The sequence below is a fragment of the Malus domestica genome, chromosome 05 (genome assembly GCF_042453785.1).
Source record: "Malus domestica chromosome 05, GDT2T_hap1".
NCBI classification, from domain to species: domain Eukaryota; kingdom Viridiplantae; phylum Streptophyta; class Magnoliopsida; order Rosales; family Rosaceae; genus Malus; species Malus domestica.
Window position 1 is genome coordinate 37,630,495 of NC_091665.1, and position 20,426 is coordinate 37,650,920.

At 38.9% G+C, this 20,426-nt stretch overlaps 2 protein-coding genes across 12 annotated transcripts; one reads left to right on the top strand and one right to left on the bottom strand.

Annotated features, from left to right (window-relative positions):
• The first annotated feature begins 600 nt into the window (after positions 1-600).
• On the top strand, positions 601-8,757 carry LOC103438143 (probable LRR receptor-like serine/threonine-protein kinase At1g56130). Its single transcript, XM_029102970.2, has 24 exons — positions 601-833; positions 1,159-1,345; positions 1,491-1,562; positions 1,884-1,955; positions 2,201-2,272; positions 2,644-2,715; positions 2,833-2,904; positions 3,011-3,082; positions 3,173-3,244; positions 3,331-3,402; positions 3,517-3,588; positions 3,683-3,754; positions 3,933-3,998; positions 4,918-4,980; positions 5,174-5,218; positions 5,325-5,383; positions 5,624-6,009; positions 6,155-6,350; positions 6,450-6,611; positions 6,733-6,851; positions 6,995-7,205; positions 7,317-7,548; positions 7,698-7,848; positions 7,938-8,757. The coding sequence occupies exons 1-24, from the start codon at positions 722-724 to the stop codon at positions 8,049-8,051; spliced, it is 2,823 nt and encodes a 940-aa protein (XP_028958803.1). The 5' UTR covers positions 601-721; the 3' UTR covers positions 8,052-8,757.
• A 1,756-nt stretch (positions 8,758-10,513) lies between these two features.
• On the bottom strand, positions 10,514-19,988 carry LOC114824974 (uncharacterized). 11 transcript variants are annotated; one of them, XR_011580723.1, is made up of 6 exons: positions 19,724-19,961; positions 19,462-19,520; positions 19,296-19,361; positions 18,668-18,755; positions 17,993-18,077; positions 10,514-10,654 (listed from the first exon to the last, which is right to left on the bottom strand). XR_011580723.1 is itself a non-coding variant. In XM_029102977.2 (6 exons), the coding sequence occupies exons 1-5, from the start codon at positions 19,815-19,817 to the stop codon at positions 18,020-18,022; spliced, it is 348 nt and encodes a 115-aa protein (XP_028958810.1). In that variant the 5' UTR covers positions 19,818-19,961; the 3' UTR covers positions 10,514-10,654; positions 17,993-18,019. The 11 variants fall into 11 exon arrangements, 5 of the variants coding, with proteins under 5 accessions (XP_028958810.1, XP_070677387.1, XP_028958811.1 ...); XM_029102977.2 differs by having other exon boundaries at positions 18,668-18,738; XR_011580724.1 differs by having other exon boundaries at positions 10,531-10,659.
• Positions 19,989-20,426: the final 438 nt, after the last annotated feature.

Genomic DNA, 20,426 nt, shown 5'->3' on the forward strand with positions numbered 1-20,426 from the left:
CGAATTTGTCTGTCAGAACATTGTAATTGATACTATTAGTCAAGACTCAAAAGTTGGATCTTAATTCGTTGACTGGTATGCAACTATGAATTTTTCTAGATGCAAACAAATATATAGACCGAGAGAAAGCAAAGTCGTTTACATACATACAAAATATTAAAGTCCCAATTAAGACGTTATGCTAGCAAATATATAGATTGGGAGAAAGTAAGTTGTTTACATACATACAAAATTATCTCAGTCATCCCGATTAAGACGTTACTAGCAAATATATAGACCGAGAGAAAGCAAGTCAAAATTACCTCAGTCGTCCTAATTAAGACGTTACTAGCAAATATATAGACTAAGAGAAAGCAAGTTGTCTACATACATTGTAAGATCTCACATCGTCCAGGGCAGTGAATCCTGTAAACCTTATATGTATATTCTCATCATTTAACTGTCAGATTAACAGAAAATTTAACAGTGGTCTGACATTGTAACGACTTAATAAATTGAGTTATGACATTGCAATATTTAAAATATGAGATATGAGATTGTGATTCGACTCATAATTGAGCTAATTTTTTGTAATTTACCCTATATTATATATGTATACGTTGTCAATATATGACTAAAATCTAATGGTCTTCTTCTTCTTACATGCAATGCATGATTCAGCCAGTGGAATATAAGTGTTGGTCGTTTAAGTTCACGCCGTCGAGGAGAGGAAGTTCTGCACATGTACAATATGAAGATGAAGTTGATGGTGAGGATACTATTACTATGCTTCCTCAGCTGCTTCTGGTTTCAGCTGTCCTTTACTCAAAATGTTACCACTGATCCATCTGAAGGTTCTCTCTCTCTCTTCCCCCCACCACACACAACACACTTTGCCACTTTTAAGTGTTTTTGACCAGGAACTGGGCTTTTTTTCCCTCAACAAAATGACATTTTAAGTGTTTTTTGACTATATGAAATGAAGTTTCGAAGAACTTATTTGTAAAGCCCTTTTTCTTCTCATATACAAAACATCCAAAAATTAGGGGTAATTTTCCTTTGTAATAATCAATTTGATCGTTCGTTTGGTTCGAGATAGTCTGGTAAGTGGTAACACAAGTCAAATTATGGTGTGATATAATCTAATACACACAAGGACTGAATTAACTGAGAGTGCAGTGAGGGCGTTGAACTCAATATTTGAACAATGGGACACACAAGCAGTGCCGGGGCAGTGGAATATCAGTGGAGAACCCTGCAGTGGATCTGCCATCAACGGCACCGACATATATAGCCCCAATTTCAACCCAGCCATCGTTTGCAACTGTACTTACGACAACGGTACTGCATGCCACATCACCAAACTGTATGTTAAACTACTCTCTCTTGATGAACAAGATTTCCATGCAACTGCTGATTTTTCACTTGCTACCTATATATGTTAACGTCATAATTTGACCGTGTCACTCCATTTTATGTAGTTCTAAATGTTCAATCTTTTTGCTTTCCAGGAGAGTGTATGCTCTTGACAAACGAGGGGTGTTTCCCGAAGAATTTGTGGCTCTGAGATATCTCACATTTTTGTATGAATTTTTTCCAACTCCCTTCTCTATTTTTGGTTCATCAAAATCATATTGGATATTAAAAATTGTAGAATTATCAAAGAGACGGGCCAAAGGCTCACTTCCAACAACATCGATACTGTCTCCAACTTAGTAATTACCACCTGCACAATCCGTCAGGTGTGAGGTTTATCTCAAAAGGCCTCGGCATTAGTTGGAGTGGGATTTGGATATTTAAACTCTTCCTTCTTTAGTTCTCTAGCCGATGTGGGATTTCAACAAAAATATGGTTATGTTGTAAGATTAAGAGTTAACGATTACACTTCCTTTCAATTTTTGTAGTGAAATCGATGAGAATTATTTCACTGGTCCCCTACCGGCATTCATTGGCAATATGTCTGCATTGACTGGATTGTAAGTAGTGAGAGAACATTTCTTTAAGTACTCATACTTCTGATGAGACCCGTAGCAATTTGTATACTTCATTATGAATATCATAATCTACAATTATGTTCTTTACACATTTTCGCTACTATTTATGCCATAATCTACAAAAAAATCATTATGCTTTTATTGAATAATGCAGTACTAGTTTCCTATTATGTAATGTAATTAAGTTTAATGGTGCTTATCTTTCACTAAATGATATCTTCATTCAGGTCAATTGGCGGCAATTCATTCTCTGGGCCCATCCCCAAGGAGCTTGGAAACCTTAAGGAGCTAACATATTTGTAAGCCATGAAATTTTTTCTAAAGGTTTCTCTCTCTCTCTGCAAATCTAGCAGAGCATATTCTCTTCATCTCTCTACAATTCACACACACTATGTGCTTTACATAACCGTTAGAATCCAAGGTGGATTCTCTCTCTTCACAAAACAATCTCAGCCTTACATCTAGCTAATTGCTAGGATCATTACACCTGGCTTTATTTGCCTTACTACATTAGAGCTGCACACTTGGTATTTTAAACTCAAGTGAATACACAAATTTGATACATAACTTATTTCCTAATCAGCTATAGACCTACAATTCAACACAACCTTCTATCACTCTTCAATAATTGCTTTCAAGTAAGTGTTTGCCCGTTCAACATGACTTGCAGGGACATCGGATCAAATAATTTCTCCGGAACACTCCCTCCAGAACTTGGTAATTTAGTCAAGCTCAAGAACCTGTAAGTGCTTCGTTAAATCATCAAATTTGAATTACATGTTAATTCCTTACGGATGAGCAAAAATTGCACTTTATTGTATGAAATGGGTATTAATCAGTTGCCTTATGATTTTCACAGTTACATGGACAGCTGTGGACTCGGTGGTGAAATTCCTTCAACATTTGCCAACCTCACCAACATGCAAATCCCGTAAGAACGGCTCTTAAATCGTATTTTAGATTTGTTCGTTTATCCAGTACTTTGAGATTGCTTTTCTTGAATGAGCTTTAGTATAAGTCCACTTTTTGAATTTTAGCTGGGCATCGGACAGTCCTTTCTCAGGAAAGATACCTGATTTCATAGGGAATTGGACACAACTCACTGATTTGTAAGTAGAGAAACCTTTGATCTTTTGCAGTTTATGAAAGCAGACCTGAGATGGATAATTTGTTCACAAGCTTCTTATATGTTTCTGTAGGCAATTTCAAGGGAACTCTTTCGAAGGCCCAATACCAACCAGCTTTTCTCAACTGACCTCATTGAAATCTCTGTAAGTACAAATGTTTCATATTTTGTAATTCTCTCTCTCTTTCTCCGAAGACGGGATTTCAGTTTATTTTGCATATAATGATGTAGGCGAATCGGTGATATATACAATGGGAGCTCTTCTCTTGATTTCATAAAAAATCTGAAAAACTTGACTGATTTGTAAGTGAAGATTCTCATCGATCCAGATACTTTCATATAACTTCTTTTTCCTTTTGAAATTTGATATCTTACTGCATCTACTTTTTTATCAAATTTTATGTTTTTGGAATACAGAAAACTGCGAAACACATTAATCACTGGTACCATCCCATCTGATATTGGAGAATATCAAAGTCTACAGATACTGTACGTACCAGCAAATATAAGCTTGAGTCCCAACGAGACCAATTAGTTTTCTTTCATTTTGATTGCTCCGCTCAACTTATCGTTGGTGTTGCAGGGATCTCAGTTTCAACAATTTGACAGGCCAACTCCCAAGTTATTTGTTCATCTTGAGTTCTCTTACATCCTTGTAATCCCCGTCTTTATTATATCTTTTTCTTGCCTTATCATACATAAGTTATCAAATCTTTAACATTCCCTACTTTGATTGAAGATCCAGTCCTTCTAGATTTTGTGCACATCTGACCTTTTTCTTGCTCATCTCTTTTTCTTTTCTGGGTGCCTTCTACTATAATCGAAATGGCCAGGTTTCTTGGAAACAATAGTCTCTCCGGACCTCTTCCGAGCCAAAAGAGCTATGAACTTCAGACTATGTAAGTTCTCGTTTCTTAAAGAGTTAATTGTAGCTATGGTCCCTTAACTTTAAGTCAATTGTAGTTTTGATCCCTCAACTAAAATTCCATTAGATATAGTCCTTGAACTTAATAAAATGTGGAGCATAAGTCCTTTTTTTCTAAAACCGTCAAATTCTCCGTTTGAGGTGCTTACATGGATGGCAGATGCAGAAATATTTGAAAACCCTAAAAACATAGTTCTCTGTACAACAGCAAGACTGTCACAATTACCACCAATTGACTCCATCCCTCTCAATTCTGCTTTGCCAAGCTCCTCCCAAACCCTCTGAAAATAAACCCCATTAGTTTGCCCCGCCGCAAATGGTTCTCAAAACCCAAAACAAACCCAAATTGGCCGTGAACGGAGTAGCACTACCCGTAATCCCGAGGTCCCCATCTACCCGAATAATGAAGATTGAAGGTGGTTTAGTGGAGCTACGAGAGATATGGAGATCCTGGAATGGGGAGGATGAAAGATGGGAGGGGGAAATCATGTTTTATTTTTATTTTTTGTTTCTTTTGTAGAATATTTATAATAAAAATCTAAGTTATATACCTAATTTTTTATCCCATTCGGCACCCATTTAACATAATGTGAGTCCCATTGTACTGCCACACAAGCACATTAACAGTAAACATAACGGAAGGATCATTGCTCCATAATTTGACAAGTTGAAGGATTATATCTAATGAATTTTTAGTTGAGGGACCAAAGCTACAATTGACTTAAAGTTAAGGGACTATAGCTACAATTTTCTCTTTCTTAAAGTAGTCATATAGAATGCACGGTGCATGTATGTGTTTGTGTATAATTGTAAGCATTCTAATCCTATCTTACACAAGTTCTTAATAACTTTCATGCATTTTGTGTCTTCTGATTCTATTTTGTTATTTGCAGAGATTTGTCTTACAATTTTTTATCAGGAAGCTTTCCCCAGTGGGTGACCACAACATCGCAACTGTACGTGTTCTTTTATCTTTCACCTTCATTTTACAGTTTAAATCACCAGAATATGTTCAGACAAAAAATTATCGCTGAGATTCGTTTTCACAGTGCTACTTGCCTGCCTACTAAGTTTTGATCTTGTACATGGAATTTTCATTTGATAAAGATATATTTCTTCATATGTTGATTGATTAATGATTTTATGCAGGAACTTAGTGGTCAACAACTTCACATTTGACAAAAAAAACATAACGTGAGTTGAAGTTTCTCTTACTCGTTTTTAGACGAGCAATACTATCACTACTCTTCCACTACATGTTTCTATTTGGATAACTAATAATTGTTCCCTGTGTTTGCAGTCTTCCTGGATTGAATTGCCTCCAGAGAAATTTTCCATGCAATCGAAATGCCCCACGATGTAATCTGCTCTTATGTCACCCATCATTTACTATTTTAACGCAATGTCATGTTAGAGGAAAAGGCATTGCTTCTCTAGTTATGTATACATATGGATATAGATTGCAAGCATGTTTTCATAAGTTCAGTAATACGCATAACAGGTTAGAAATATGTGACAGATGAACATTAGCATGAGTCTTCAATTTGACGTTTCATCGCTAATCATGGCTAGCTTCTGGTATTACATGAAACTTTACAGATGCAAACTTCTCAATCAACTGTGGTGGACCGCAAATGACGGGAAGTGATGGCATATTGTATGAGGCTGAAGACTCAACTCTTGGCCCAGCAACATTCAGTGTAACCAGTACAGAGAAATGGGTTGTCAGCAATGCCGGTTTGTTTTATGAAAGAAAAAACCAATCGTTTCTGCAAAATACCCTTGCACAAGTCACTGGAACAAATGTGACCCCGGAGCTTTTCCAGACTTCAAGAGTGTCCCCAGGATCACTAAGATACTATGGCCTGGGCCTTGAGAATGGGCCTTACACTGTAACATTGCACTTTGCAGAGACGGTTTATGAAAGTCGCACTTCGCAAAAATGGGAAAGTCTAGGACGACGTGTATTTGATATCTATATTCAAGTAAGGCTGCTTATAGAATAAAAATTCTGACTTATTTTAAGTAAACACTCATTGGACAGGTTTTCGATGTTTTAAGCTACATTAACTAAAGACAGTGATTTAAAGGAGACTAGAATTATCACCTATCTCTTCATTTGGTTGCTAGGGTACCCGCAGGACGAAGGACTTTGACATATCCAAGGAGGCAGGTGGGGCTAAACTAGGAATTATGAAAAGATTCAATGTTAGCGTGTCAGAGAATTATCTTGAAATTCATCTGTTCTGGGCTGGTAAAGGGACTTATTGGATACCCGAGAAGGGTTATTACGGCCCACTAATAGCAGCCGTCCATGCTGCTTCAGGTATAATTTGTGTTAACCAGTTGGATTTCCTGTGAATGGTTTAAATGTATTTTTCTGCTGTTAATTGACACTGAAAAATTCTTCTGTTTTATCGCTCAGATTTTACACCAACAGTTTCCGGGCTTCCACCAACTACTCCAGGAAAGAAGAGCAGGACTGGGTTGATAGTTGGTATTGCAATTCCTGTTGGAGCTGTGAGCTTGCTATTAATATTTGCGATTCTATATATGAGGAAAAAATCAGAAAAAGAGGATGACGAAGGTAAACAACCATTTTATTAGTGGTATCCAATTCAGGTTTCTCTGCTCTGACATTAACACACACAAGTAAAAATGTTTTCACGAAAGTAAAACTTATGTCACACTGTTTTGTGAATGTGCAGATATTCTAGGATTAGGCCCTCAACCAAATACTTTCAGTTATGTTGAGTTGAGAGCTGCAACCGAAGATTTTAATCCTTCAAATAAGTTAGGAGAGGGAGGATATGGCCCTGTTTATAAGGTGAAATCCGTATTACATCAGTATCATGTACTTGAAGTAATGACAAGAGAAAGGGAGAGAGAGCGAGAGAGCGAGAGAAGAAAATAAAGCTTATTTTTTCTTTCCTTTCATGTCACTAAATTGTGTTTCTGTGTACATTGTAGGGTACACTTTTTGATGGGAGAGTAGTGGCTGTTAAGCAACTTTCAGTAGCATCTCACCAAGGGAACAGTCAATTTGTATCTGAAATTGCTACCATATCTGCTGTGCAACATCGGAATCTAGTGAAATTGTATGGATGCTGCATCGAAGGCAGCCACCGCATTTTGGTTTATGAGTATCTTGAAAACAAGAGCCTTGATCAGGCACTTTTTGGTACAAACCTATCTACTTTTAGGTTGCATAGAAACAACATTGTCTGCAGTTTCAAGCACTCTAAAATTGTCAAGAAATGTTTTTGATTGGATGTGTTCACTAATATTTCAGGAACAAGTAACTTGCACCTTGACTGGCCTACTCGATTCAATATATTGTTGGGAACAACAAGAGGACTTGCTTACCTTCATGAGGAGTCAAGGCCAAGGATTGTACATCGAGATGTCAAAGCGAGTAATATTTTGCTCGATGCAAAACTCTCCCCAATAATATCAGATTTTGGACTGGCAAAACTTTATGATGACGAGAAAACCCACATCAGCACTCGGGTTGCAGGGACAATGTAAGCCATCCTTTATTGTTTTTTCCAGAGGATACATACATTATGGCCACACACATTTATACTTGCATGAAATTTTAACACACATGTTAATAATGCCTCTAATGATCTCAAGCAACATTGTGCAACCATTTGATTATCTTGCATTGCAGAGGCTATTTGGCACCGGAGTATGCAATGTTTGGACATTTGACAGAGAAGGCCGATGTGTTTGGTTTTGGAGTCGTCGTTTTAGAGATCCTCAGCGGGAGACCAAACTCTTACAATAACTTGGATCCAGAAAAGATTTATCTTCTTGAATGGGTAGGAATTGCATTCGCCTAGCTTCATTTAGGCATTGTTGTGAAAAACTTATTTATACTTTCCTTTGATCGTGGCATAATGTTTTTCAGGTATGGACTCTACATGAAAACGACCAAACTTTGGGGCTGATGGATCCGAGATTGACAGAGTTTGATGAAACTGAAGCAACTAGATTGATAAGAGCAGCTCTCCTGTGCACGTAGGGATCACCGATGGCACGACCATCTATGTCACGTGTGGTTGCAATGCTCTCTGGAGACATTGACATAAGCACTGTCATGTCGAAGCCAAGCTATTTGACAGATTATGATTTTAAAGGTGTAACAACATCGTTAACAAGTAGATTTTTGGTGGAGGATGATACCCCATCAACTTCATCCAAGGGTAGTAATGTTCGCCTCAACTATCAATCTGGAGGCAGCAATGCAAGTGGTGCTAACACTCCCTAGATTGACCCTAAACCTTCTGTAAACATCACTTAATCACTGCTCGCTAGCATTAGAGGAGAAGGAAGGTGATAAATATCGGGAAATGATTTTCGCATACTCTTTTTACCCCTTTGTGCACCCTTGTACTTGTTTTGGACTCTTTCCTTTTATATAATACACATTTTAATAATTAATTGTAATTGTAATTTAGCTTTGGCTTTTGGTAGTGGGCAGGGGACTGGCATGCCAGATTTGAATATACCTTAGCAGATGGATGTATATCCTACTTATTCATACACAATGTTTATAGATATGTTCATGAACCACCACCACTGGATGGAGATCCCACCACTAAAAATTAAGAATGTGTTCAGGGAATTCAGATAATTTAATAAGGCCTTTTGGGGTCTATAAATTGAGCCTTGATGTTGATGGTCCAGTTGCAGAATAAAGAAGAAAATGCCTTTTTGGGTCTATAAAATGAGCCTTGATTTTGATTGGACGTGTTCACTAATATTTCAGAGACAAGTAACTTGCACCTTGGCTGGCCTACTTGATTCAATATATTGTTGGGAACAGCAAGAGGACTTGCTTACCTCCATGAGGAGTCAAGGCCAAGGATTGTACATCAAGATGTCAAAGCCATTAATATTTTGCTCGATGCAGAACTCCCCCCAAAAATATCAGATTTTGGATTGGCAAAGCTTTATGATGGCGAGAAAACCCACATCAGCACCTGGGTTGCAAGGACAATGTAAGCCATCCTTTATTATTTTTCCACAGGATACATATATTATAGCCACACATTTATACTTGCATGAAATTTTAACACAAATCATGTTAATAATGCCACTCATGATCTAAAGAAACATTGTACAACAATTTGATTATTGCATTGTAGAGGCTATTTGGCACCCGAGTATGCAATGCGTGGACATTTGATAGAGAAGGCTGATGTGTTTGGTTTTGGAGCTGTTGCTTTGGAGATCCCAAGCAGGAGACCAAACTCTGACAATAACTTAGATCCATAAGAGATTTATCTTCTTGAATAGGTAGGAATTGCATTCCCCTAGCTTTATTTTGGCATTGTTGTGAAAAACTTATTCACCCTTTCCTTGGACCATGGCATAATGTTTTTCAGACATGGACTCTACATGAAAATGACCAAATTCTGGGGTTGGTGGATCCGAGATTGACAGAGTTTGACGAAACTGAAGCGACTAGACAGATAAGAGCAGCTCTCATGTGCACGCATGCATCACCAATGATGAGGCCATCTATGTCACGCGTGGTGGCAATGCTCTCTGGAGATATTGACATAGGCACTATCATGACGAAGCCGAGCTATTTGACATATTATGATTTTAAAGATGTAACGACATTGTCAACAGGTAGCTTTTTTATGAAGGATGATACCCCATCAAATGCATCCAAGCATAGTAATGACCGCCTCAACTATGAGCCTGAAGGCAACAATACAAGTGGTGCTAACACCCCCCGTGGTTGACCTTGCGCCTTATCCAGTAAACGTCACGCAATCACTGCTCGCTGGCATTATTAGAGAAGGAAGGTGATAAATAATGGGAAATGATTTATGCACGCCTTTTATCCTTTTGTGCACCGATGTACTTGCCCTTGAGTAAAACTTACATGTCAATTTTGTGTTAGTATGTTCGGTGTAAATCTCCACTTTTAATCAAAAGGAAAAGAATGGATGTTTCTTTTTCTATAGTTTGTGCTATTCACACACCCATTTTAATTTCTCACACATTTTTTTGGTAATTTTTGTCTTTTGGTATTTTTTAATTCATTCGATCCGACGGTCGAAAATTGAGAAGAATGAGTGGAGGTAAAATAGGTGTGAATAGCACCACCCTTTTCTATCTGATACCCAAGTAGGTATAATAAAACATAAGCAATCTTAGTAGATGCCTATAAACAAAAGCCACGAGTTGGCTCTAGATGAGTTATTGTCAATTGTTGATTCTTTACGGTGTCATCCTAATGTGACTCTTTGGTAGGGTTTTTGCATACGCCAACTTTTTTACATGAATGATTATGAATTGTTGGTCGAACAGTGTCACCTGAAGAAAATCTTTGGTTAAATTGCTATGCAAGTGTCGCCTTTCTCACATGAGTGGTCTCAACGGTGGGGCCCGAGTAAAACCAAAATGTAGGGAAGTTCATGCTCACCAAAGCAAATCTCAGTTGAAAAATAACCTCGGAACAATAAAAAATTCCAAAGCAAGATCAACCTGTTTAAGGCTATGGTGCTCATCTAGTTGTCTTTGTGCCTTTTTTCTTTACATTTGGAAGTGCCAGTGCCAGATCACTTGAGGCAGCAAGTCCAGGCCCCATATTTTATTCGTCTCTATTGCCTACACTGAAAGTGACCATTAGAATTCGTCTCTATTCGTCACTCACTTTGCTCTTCTCTGCAAAAGTATTAATTACATGTACACACACACTTATTAGCAGCATATATACACCTATATATATAATCTCTCTTAGTATCATCAGAACTCAAAGAAAGAAGGAGAGCTTTGGAGAAGTGAAAGTAGTAGCAGAAACTAGAAGAAGAAAGGGAGACATTTTAGTCTCCCCCCAGAAGCTGAGGTTGTTGCCCGTCAAGAAGTGTTTGTACGTGGTCAAGGCAAGCACCTTTTTGACCATCTTATCTGGCTTCAAATTCGCATTCACTACCTCTTCTAGAATCACATCGAACACCTTCTTGAAATCAGCCCTCCAGTCCTGGCTTTTGATCAAAGTCTGCATAATATTCGGCCCTCGAATTAAGATCCTCGCCTTGTATCGAATGCAGTTAAGGGTTTTTGCTTTAAGTGACCTCATTTCCCTTCCATCGCTCGTCACTCAATTACAACAACAACAACAACAAAGCCTTTTCCCATTAAGTGGGGTCGGCTATATGAATCCTAGAATGCCATTGCGCTTGGTTTTGTGTCATGTCCTCCGTTAGATCCAAGTACTCTAAGTCTTTTCTTAGGGTCTCTTCCAAAATTTTCCTAGGCCTTCCTCTACCCCTTCGGCCCTGAACCTCTACCCCTAGGCCTTCTTTGCACATGTCCAAACCACCGTAATCGATTTTCTCTCATCTTTCCTTCAATTTCGGCTACTCCTACTTTACCTCGGATATCCTCATTCCCAATCTTATCCTTTCTCGTGTGCCCACACATCCCACGAAGCATCCTCATCTCCGCTACACCCATTTTGTGTACGTGTTGATGCTTCACCGCCCAACATTCTGTGCCATACAACATCGTTGGCCTTATTGCCGTCCTATAAAATTTTCCCTTGAGCTTCAGTGGCCTACGACGGTCACACAACACGCCGGATGCACTCTTACACTTCATCCATCCAGCTTGTATTCTATGGTTGAGATCTCCATCTAATCCGTTCTCTTGCAAGATAGATCCTAAGTAGCGAAAACGATCACTTTTTGTGATCTTCGCTAGATTGCTCCGGTCATTAGTGTGGATAAGTATATAAATGGATAGAGATAGGAAAGCAAACACAAGATGTACGTGGTTCACCCAGATTGGCTACGTCCACGAAATAGAGGAGTTCTCATTAATTGTGAAGGGTTTACACAAGTACATAGGTTCAAACTCTCCTTTAGTGAGTACAAGTGAATTATTTAGTACAAATGACATTATGAAATATTGTGGGAGAATGATCTCGTAGTCACGAAACTTCTAAGTACCAGAGTGTGGTATAGTCTTGACTTGCCTTATCTGTCTCATAGGTAGATGTGGCATCTCCTCTGGAAGTACTCTTCCTCCATCCAGGGGTGGTATCTTTAACTGGTGGAGATGCACAAGGTAATGTATCAATTTCACTTGAAGCTTACTTGTAGTTTCAGGCTTGGTCAAGCGCGATACAAACCATGTAGTAGGAGTCCCCCAAGTCGCCGAGCTAGGGGATCTGCTGAAAGAGGTGACAGACAAGTTAAGCAATTAGAGCTCCAAGCAATCAGTCCTAGATCAGAACTTTGATTTCGAGTTCCGGCTGATTGTTCACATTCTCCCTATCTTGCAGGCAGCATGAAGGATAAAGAAAAGAAAAATGAGAATATATGATATGGGATACTTTTGCTTTTGAAGAAGTAATTTTCCACAGGCTTATTCTTGAACTGGGCTGAAGGGTTTTCTGGTTTCCTCCAGAGTATAAGGCCGACTGAAGAATTTGAGGGTCAAAACAAGTCCATCAAATCTAGAGTACGTTCGACCCTGCTGATATGGGATACTTTTGCTTTTGACAGAGTAGTGGATGTATCGGCACGTGTGCTGTTACGCTTGTCTCCACATGCTTCCTTGTATCCTTCTCACTTGCCCTATCTGTTCCTCAGGCAGATGCAGTATCTTCCCTGGAAGCATAAGATGTTAAAGATGAGTACTCGAGAGCAATGCCAGGTAAGTTATCAGGTAAGGGGTTTCAGGCAGTCAGTTCCTGACTGGAAGCTTGATTCCAAGTGCTGACTGATTGCTCTATTTCTCCTTGTCTTGCAGGTAAGAACAAGGCCAAAGGAAAAGACAGGGAAAAAGCATGATATGGGATACTCTTACTTTTAACCCTGATGATATGAGATATTCTTGCTCTAGTATAGCTTGTTTGTAGAGGTATTATCGGGGGAAAAGAAAGCTGAATATTTCGAAAGGCTTCGTTGGGAGTGCCCTCTCAGATATGAGGAAAGGTTGAGCATTTTTGCAGGTCTGCCTGTCCGTTAGGGATGGAAGTCGACATATATAAGAGTCTCCCTAACAAGTAGTAATGCTATTCTTTTACCCTGCTTGGTCATAACACGGTAGTGGGAGCTGCCAGCTTCACATGTTTTAACTCTGTCAGAGCACTTTGAAAAAGTGATCTGTGGTATCTGGAAAACTGATGTTGCGTGTGAAGATTACAGACAAGCTTTATCCAAGGAGATCCGGCTTTTGAAGTTGGGAAAGTGGTGCCTCTTCGGTTTTCGAACAAGTAATCCTGTCGAGAATCTGGCTCTCGAGATTCGAAGAACGATGCCTCTTCAATTTTTGAGAAAGCAATCATGCTGGAGGTCTGGCTCTCGAGATTCGGAGAGCGGTGTCTCTTCGATTTTTGAGAAAGTAATCATGTTGGGAGTCTGGCTCTTGAGATTCGGAGGGCGGTGCCTCTTCGATTTTGGAGCGAGCAATCTTGTTGGGAGTTTTCTCGAATATGAGTAAAGGTTGGGCATGTTTGCTAGTCTACCTTGCCACGAAGCACAGAGATTGACACACAGGGACTTTCCAATTATCCAGCAGTGGTATTGTTCCTTTACCCTTATGGGTAATAATATGGTAGCTAGACCTTCAAAATTTATGTGTCTAAACTTTGTTAGTGCTGTTTCTTTGCTATTCTTTTACCCTTCTTGGTCAGAGCGATGTAGTGGGAGCTGCAAGCTTCACGTGTCTCAACTTTGTCAGAGAACTTTGGCAAAGTTATCTGTGGTACCCATGAGCTAATGTTGCGTGTGGGAAGTGGGTGATTGAACAGTAAGATTCATGTGCTTTCTACTTCACCAGAAATCTTCGACAGAATGCCCATAATTTCCGCAAAGCTGAGTGTGTGCGTGACAGGTGCTGACAAGGCTGGAAAAGTAGGTGCCTCTTCGATTTCTGAAATCGGCCCTCGTAGTCTCTGAGCAGCCCAGCTTTTAAGAAAGCAAGCGCCTTTTCGATTTCTGAGATCGGCCTTCGTGGTCTTTGAGCAGCCTAGCTTTTGAGAAAGCAAACGCCTCTTCGATTTCTAAGATCGACCCTCGTGGTCTCTGAGCAGCCCAACTTTTGAGAAAGCAAACGCCTCTTCGATTTCTGAGCAGGCGCCTCTTCGATTTCTGAAGCTCCGTCGAGTGCAGATTTTTATAGAGGCTGACATTAAGTTCCAAAGCACACTTAAATCTCCACCAGTAGAAGCTCCATTCTTGCGCTTCTAAGATCTTGATTTGTCTGACCTCTTCTCTATTCAACACCTTTGAAAATGTCTGGCCCCTCCGACCGTCGTTTTGACTTGAACCTTGTTGAAGAGGCAGCCACGTCTTCTCCAGACAACATATGACGCCCATCCTTCGTCTCCCCTACTGGTCCTCTTACCGTTGGGGATTCCGTGATGAAGAATGATGACCGCTGCAGTGGTGGCCAGAAACCTTCTCATTCCCAAAGATAACAGACTACTTTCCAAACGGTCTGATAAGTTGGTTGTTAAGGATTCTCTGGCTCTCAGTGTTCAGTGTGCAGGTTCTGTGTCTAATATGACCCAACGCCTATTTGCTCGAACCCGCCAAGTTGAATCATTGGCGGCTGAAGTGATGAGTCTCAAACAGGACATTAGAGGGCTCAAGCATGAGAATAAACAGTTGCACCGGCTCGCACATGACTATGCTACAAACATGAAGAGGAAGCTTGACCAGATGAAGGAATCTGATGGTCAGGTTTTACTTGATCATCAGAGATTTGTGGGTTTGTTCCAAAGACATTTATTGCCTTCGTCTTCTGGGGCTGTACCGCATAATGAAACTCCAAATGATCAACCTCTGATGCCTCATCCTTCTAGGGTTCTGTCCAGTACTGAGGCTCCGAATGATCCCCCTCTGGTGCCTTCTCTTTCTGGGGCTCTACCGACTGCTGAGACTTCTCTTAAGCAACCTTTGTGAAGGCTCCCTCATGTTTGTTTATTTTGACTCATGTATATGTACATATTTGTAACTTATCGGAGATATCAATAAATAAGCTTTCCTTCATTTCAATGTATTGTGTTAAATACACCAAAACCTTCTTCGCTAAGTTCTTTGAATTTTCTTTTGTTGAAGCTTGTATGTTGAAGCTTTGTGAGTGGAGCATGTAGGTTAAGGTAGTGTTCCCTTAATTTCCCGAGGGAGGAAAACTTCTCGGTTGGAGACTTGGAAAATCCAAGTCACTGAGTGGGATCGGCTATATGAATCTTAGAACGCCATTATGCTCGGTCATGTGTCATGTCCTCCGTTAGATCCAAGTACTCTAAGTCTTTTCTTAGAGTCTCTTCCAAAGTTTTCCTAGGTCTTCCTCTACCCCTTCGGCCCTGAACCTCTGTCTCATAGTCGCATCTTCTAATCGGAGCGTCAGTAGGCTTTTTTTGCACATGTCCAAACCACCGTAACCGATTTTCTCTCATCTTTCCTTCAATTTCGGCTACTCCTACTTTACCCCGGATATCCTCATTCCTAATCTTATCCTTTCTCGTGTGCCCACACATCCAACGAAGCATCCTCATCTCCGCTACACCCATTTTGTGTACGTGTTGATGCTTCACCGCCCAACATTCTGTGCCATACAGCATCGCCGGCCTTATTGCCGTCCTATAAAATTTTCCCTTGAGCTTCAGTGGCATACGACGGTCACACAACACGCCGGATGCACTCTTCCACTTCATCCATCCAGCTTGTATTCTATGGTTAAGATCTCCATCTAATTCTCCGTTCTTTTGCAAGATAGATCCTAGGTAACGAAAACGGTCGCTCTTTGGTATTTCTTGATCTCCGATCCTCACCCCTAACTCATTTTGGTCTCCATTTGCACTGAACTTGCACTCTATATATTCTGTCTTTGCTCGGCTTAGGCGAAGACCTTTAGATTCCAACACTTCTCTCCAAAGGTTAAGCTTTGCATTTACCCCTTTCTGAGTTTCATCTATCAACACTATATCGTCTGCGAAAAGCATACACCAAGGAATATCATCTTGAATATGTCATGTTAACTCATCCATTACCAACGCAAAAAGGTGAGGACTTAAGGATGAGCCTTGATGTAATCCTACAGTTATGGGAAAGCTTTCAGTTTGTCCTCATGAGTTCTTACGGCAGTCTTTGCTCCTTCATACATATCCTTTATAGCTTGGATATATGCTACTCGTACTCCTTTCTTCTCTAGAATCCTCCAAAGAATGTCTCTTGGGACTCTATCATACGCTTTTTCCAAATCTATAAAGACCATGTGTAAATCCTTTTTCCCATCTCTATATCTTTCCATCAATCTTCGTAAGAGATAGATTGCCTCCATGGTTGAGCGCCCTGGCATGAACCCGAATTGGTTGTCCGAAACCCGTGTCTCTTGCCTCAATCTATGCTCAATGACTCTCTCCCAGAGCTTCATTGTATGACTCATTAGCTTAATACCCCTATAGTTCATGCAATTTTGTACGTCGCCCTTATTCTTGTAGATAGGCACCAAAGTGCTCGTTCGCCACTCATTTGGCATCTTCTTCGTTTTCAAAATCCTATTGAAAAGGTCAGTGAGCCATGTTATACCTGTCTCTCCCAAAACTTTCCACACTTCGATTGGTATATCGTCTGGGCCTACTGCTTTTCTATGCTTCATCTTCTTCAAAGCTACAACCACTTCTTCCTTCCGGATTCGACGATAAAAAGAGTAGTTTCTACACTCTTCTGAGTTACTCAACTCCCCTAAAGAAGCACTCCTTTCATGTCCTTCATTGAAAAGATTATGAAAATAACCTCTCAATCTGTCTTTAACCGTGTTCTCTGTAACAAGAACCTTTCCATCCTCATCCTTGATGCACCTCACTTGGTTTAGGTCCCTTGTCTTCTTTTCCCTTGCTCTAGCTAGTTTATAGATATCCAACTCTCCTTCTTTGGTATCTAGTCGCTTATACATATCGTCATAAGTCGCTAACTTAGCTTCTCTCACAGCTTTCTTCGCCTCTTGCTTCGCTTTTCTATACATTTCCCCATTTTCATCGGTCCTATCCTTGTATAAGGTTTTACAACATTCCTTCTTAGCCTTCACCTTTGTTTGTACCTCCTCATTCCACCACCAAGATTCCTTTTGGTGTGGGGCAAAGCCATTGGACTCTCCTAATATCTCTTTTGCTACTTTTCAGATACAACTAGCCATGAATAATATCAAAACTCTCACCCGTTTTTCTCCCCGTTTTTCTCTCACCCTCCATTTCTGCAAATCACCTACCTCCCTCTCTCCCTATGTACTCCCTACTTCTCTCATAATATCAAAACTTTCAAACCCAATTCAATGCCTCATTACCTAGTTTTTTTTTTGTATATCTTTTTCAACTAAACCCTAAACAATCTACTGCTGCAAGCAACATAACGTCCACTTTGCAGATTTTTGTGGAACCACTTTGCAGGTTTTGTGGAACCACTTTAAAAATTCAAATCTTTAAGCACCTGAGTACTGGAAATTCAAAACTTCAATAGGCATCCCTCCTTACCACAGATATGTAGTTTTAAAAATAAAACCAAAAGGATTAATTCCAATTAACATATAACTTTAAAACTACCATAGTAATATTGATTAATTAAACTACTTTTTAAATATGCCCAGCAAGGTAACTTTTGGGTTTGACAAAAATTTTAAACCTACGAAGGGATATATCAAAATCAATTTGTAAGTATGACAAAAGTCCCTATGACAGTATCAAAGCAACTATAATCATAAAGAAGTTGAGAGATTACTGTCTGATTATCAAAACCACTACTGGATTTATGCAGACACAAAATCTCACAATATTATTACCACGACCTTATGCATAACAGGAACAACACTATAATCATTTGCCTAACAGACATTAACTCTTCTACAACAGCAAGTTTAACAACCAACCAACCTTTGAACAAAGAACACACAGACAGAAAGAAGCGGGATAGATAAGGGGCAAAGCAATTTTCTTACTTCTACATCAAAGCAAAAGAACAACCATTATATAGGTATGCCATTATCATCTGAAGAACAAATCCAATTGGCAGCTTTTAGGTACCTACAATTATAAGCAAAGTTTGGAATTCACAAAAAATACTGGGCAAATACTAAGGCTACCATTTGAAAAAGCTAAACAACAACAAACTTTGACATATTAACTACAACTAAATTCAGATGACATTCGATATATGAAGACAATCTGATAAATCAAAGGCTCTAAAATCAATACCATATTTCATGTGCCTTTTATTGATAGTGAACCCAACAGTAGAATCAGGACAAAAATTTGATTTAAAACCTTGCTATCTTTGTCCTTGTAAATATGATATTTTGGCATCAACAATATATCACGAAAAAAAAAAACCAAATATATATGAACTCAAAGAAAATATAGAACGAAAATAAAAAAGCAAATTATGAACATTTAGAAGCTAATTTCATTAGCAATTAAAGCAACCAAGCTCTCTCAACATCAAGATTCAGAACCCCCCAGGAACCCAAAAATTTGATGAAAACTTTTCTAATCACTCAATTGGATTAGACAAAATCATAAAAAAAAATTCTAAAGCCCAATTATATTAAATCACAAATTTGAAGCAGAATTTGACATGCAATAAGTCAATAAGATTGGAATCACTTCAGACTAACCTCGATGGCAGGGCCTCCGGAATCGCCCGATCCGAACCAACCAAAAAAAATCTATTAACTTGAACTTCAACCTAACTATAAAGAGGAGCTTTATAACATCAACATGCCAAAACAACCAAGCCCAACAAATTAACAAACTAATTTTTCTTAATCAATAATAGCATACATATTATCAAATTATCAATCAATAATTCACATATCGTTAAGGGTTAAACAAATATATGAAGACTGGAAATTTACTCACACATCTAATATATCCTTGCATTTCTATTTCAATTTAGAATACGTGGAAATCACATCAACAAATCAAAGCCCTAAATTTTTATCATCCTGAACTGGAAAAATCTGTAAAATCTAAAATTTTTGACTAAAAATGCTAACTTAGGAATAGGAGGAAATTTGCAAATTAGCTAAACAATGCTATTATTTATCCAATCAAAGGCAAATTGGAGTGGTGCAGAACTAACACTACAAAATTCGTTAAACTAAACAATGGGTAGAATGTTTATAAGATTTATATTTTATACAAAAATTAATCTTCTAAAAAAGCAAAAAACACAATTTTTTTGTTAAGCAATCGCATGGATTATAAATGCCAAAGATTAGATGATGGTAGGCGTCAGATTACCTCTTTAGCCGAAGATGCGAAACCCCTCATTGCCGACATGGCGGGGAGGATCTTCTGCCCCAAAATCTGAACCAACACAAAGATTAGGCAGTAAATCACATAATAATAAATTAATCAAGTGTTTTATATAATGAAGGTTCATAAATTGCAGAAGTAGAGGGTGTACCATAACTGATGAGCTTCCAACTCCCACTTTTTGCCTTAAAATTCCCAACATCTTTGATTCTTTCACACAAAATCACACTGAACGCAAACAGAAATCAGAGACAAAATACGATCTAAGAACTGAAAATTTCAGTGAAAGCACCGAGAGAGATGAGGAGGAATAACAAATGATTTACTGGAAATATGGAAAAGAAAAAAAACCAGATCAAAATTCGGACAGAAATAAACAATACGAATTAGGGGATTTGGGAGGGGGGACGAACCTGTTTGGCGGATTGGAGCGGGGATCAGATCGACGATGCGATGTGTAAAAAATGAGCGTTGAGGGAGCGGAGCAGCAGCAGCCAACACTTTCATGCAGAACTTACTTGGAAAACCCAGATCAAACCAACCTTTAAGTTTCAAGGTTTTTACCCTGGAATCCAGGCAAAACCAGATTAGATTCTAAATGGGTTTATCAAAAATAATAATTTGATCAGAAATGCTTATTCCTGTAGTGGGTGTACATCTGGTACTGCGTATTCTTGTAAATTGTCGTTGCAATAATACAATATTACTCAAAATGATGCAGTGGTGGGTGTACCGTGTACGGATTAAGGAGGGTTTTAGGTGAATGTGATCAGCCTACCCATGTGTCTAATAAATTAAAATAATAAAATGGTATGTGATGTGATATGTTTTAGGTCAATATAATAATAAAATATTAAACAATGAGCTGTAAAGGAAGATATTGCTCTTAGGTCATCTTCAACCAAAGGTTGACTAAAGGGCTCGTTTTAACCTTCTGATCCTTTAAGATATTAATATTTTAATAAACAATACATGATCATATTTGCCTTCATCTCCAACCAAGAGTCAAAGGGCCAAAGAGCCCGTTTTAACCCTGTCATAAAAAACCATATCCAACAGAGGGTCAAAGGGTTATAGTATGGAATGTGAAGAATTGAAATAAAATAAGGTAAGATA

Excerpts from the sequence above, each read along its gene's own strand:
- LOC103438143 (XM_029102970.2), top strand. The coding sequence starts at position 722 with ATGTACAATATGAAGATGAAGTTGATGGTGAGGATACTATTACTATGC. Across the intron at positions 2,273-2,643 it reads CTTAAGGAGCTAACATATTT|GGACATCGGATCAAATAATT; the intron begins GTAAGCCATGAA and ends CATGACTTGCAG. Across the intron at positions 7,206-7,316 it reads CCTTGATCAGGCACTTTTTG|GAACAAGTAACTTGCACCTT; the intron begins GTACAAACCTAT and ends CTAATATTTCAG.
- LOC114824974 (XM_029102977.2), bottom strand. The coding sequence starts at position 19,817 with ATGAAAGTGTTGGCTGCTGCTGCTCCGCTCCCTCAACGCTCATTTTTT. Across the intron at positions 19,521-19,723 it reads CGCTCCAATCCGCCAAACAG|AATCAAAGATGTTGGGAATT; the intron begins GTTCGTCCCCCC and ends TTTGTGTGAAAG. Across the intron at positions 19,362-19,461 it reads TTGGAAGCTCATCAGTTATG|ATTTTGGGGCAGAAGATCCT; the intron begins GTACACCCTCTA and ends GTGTTGGTTCAG.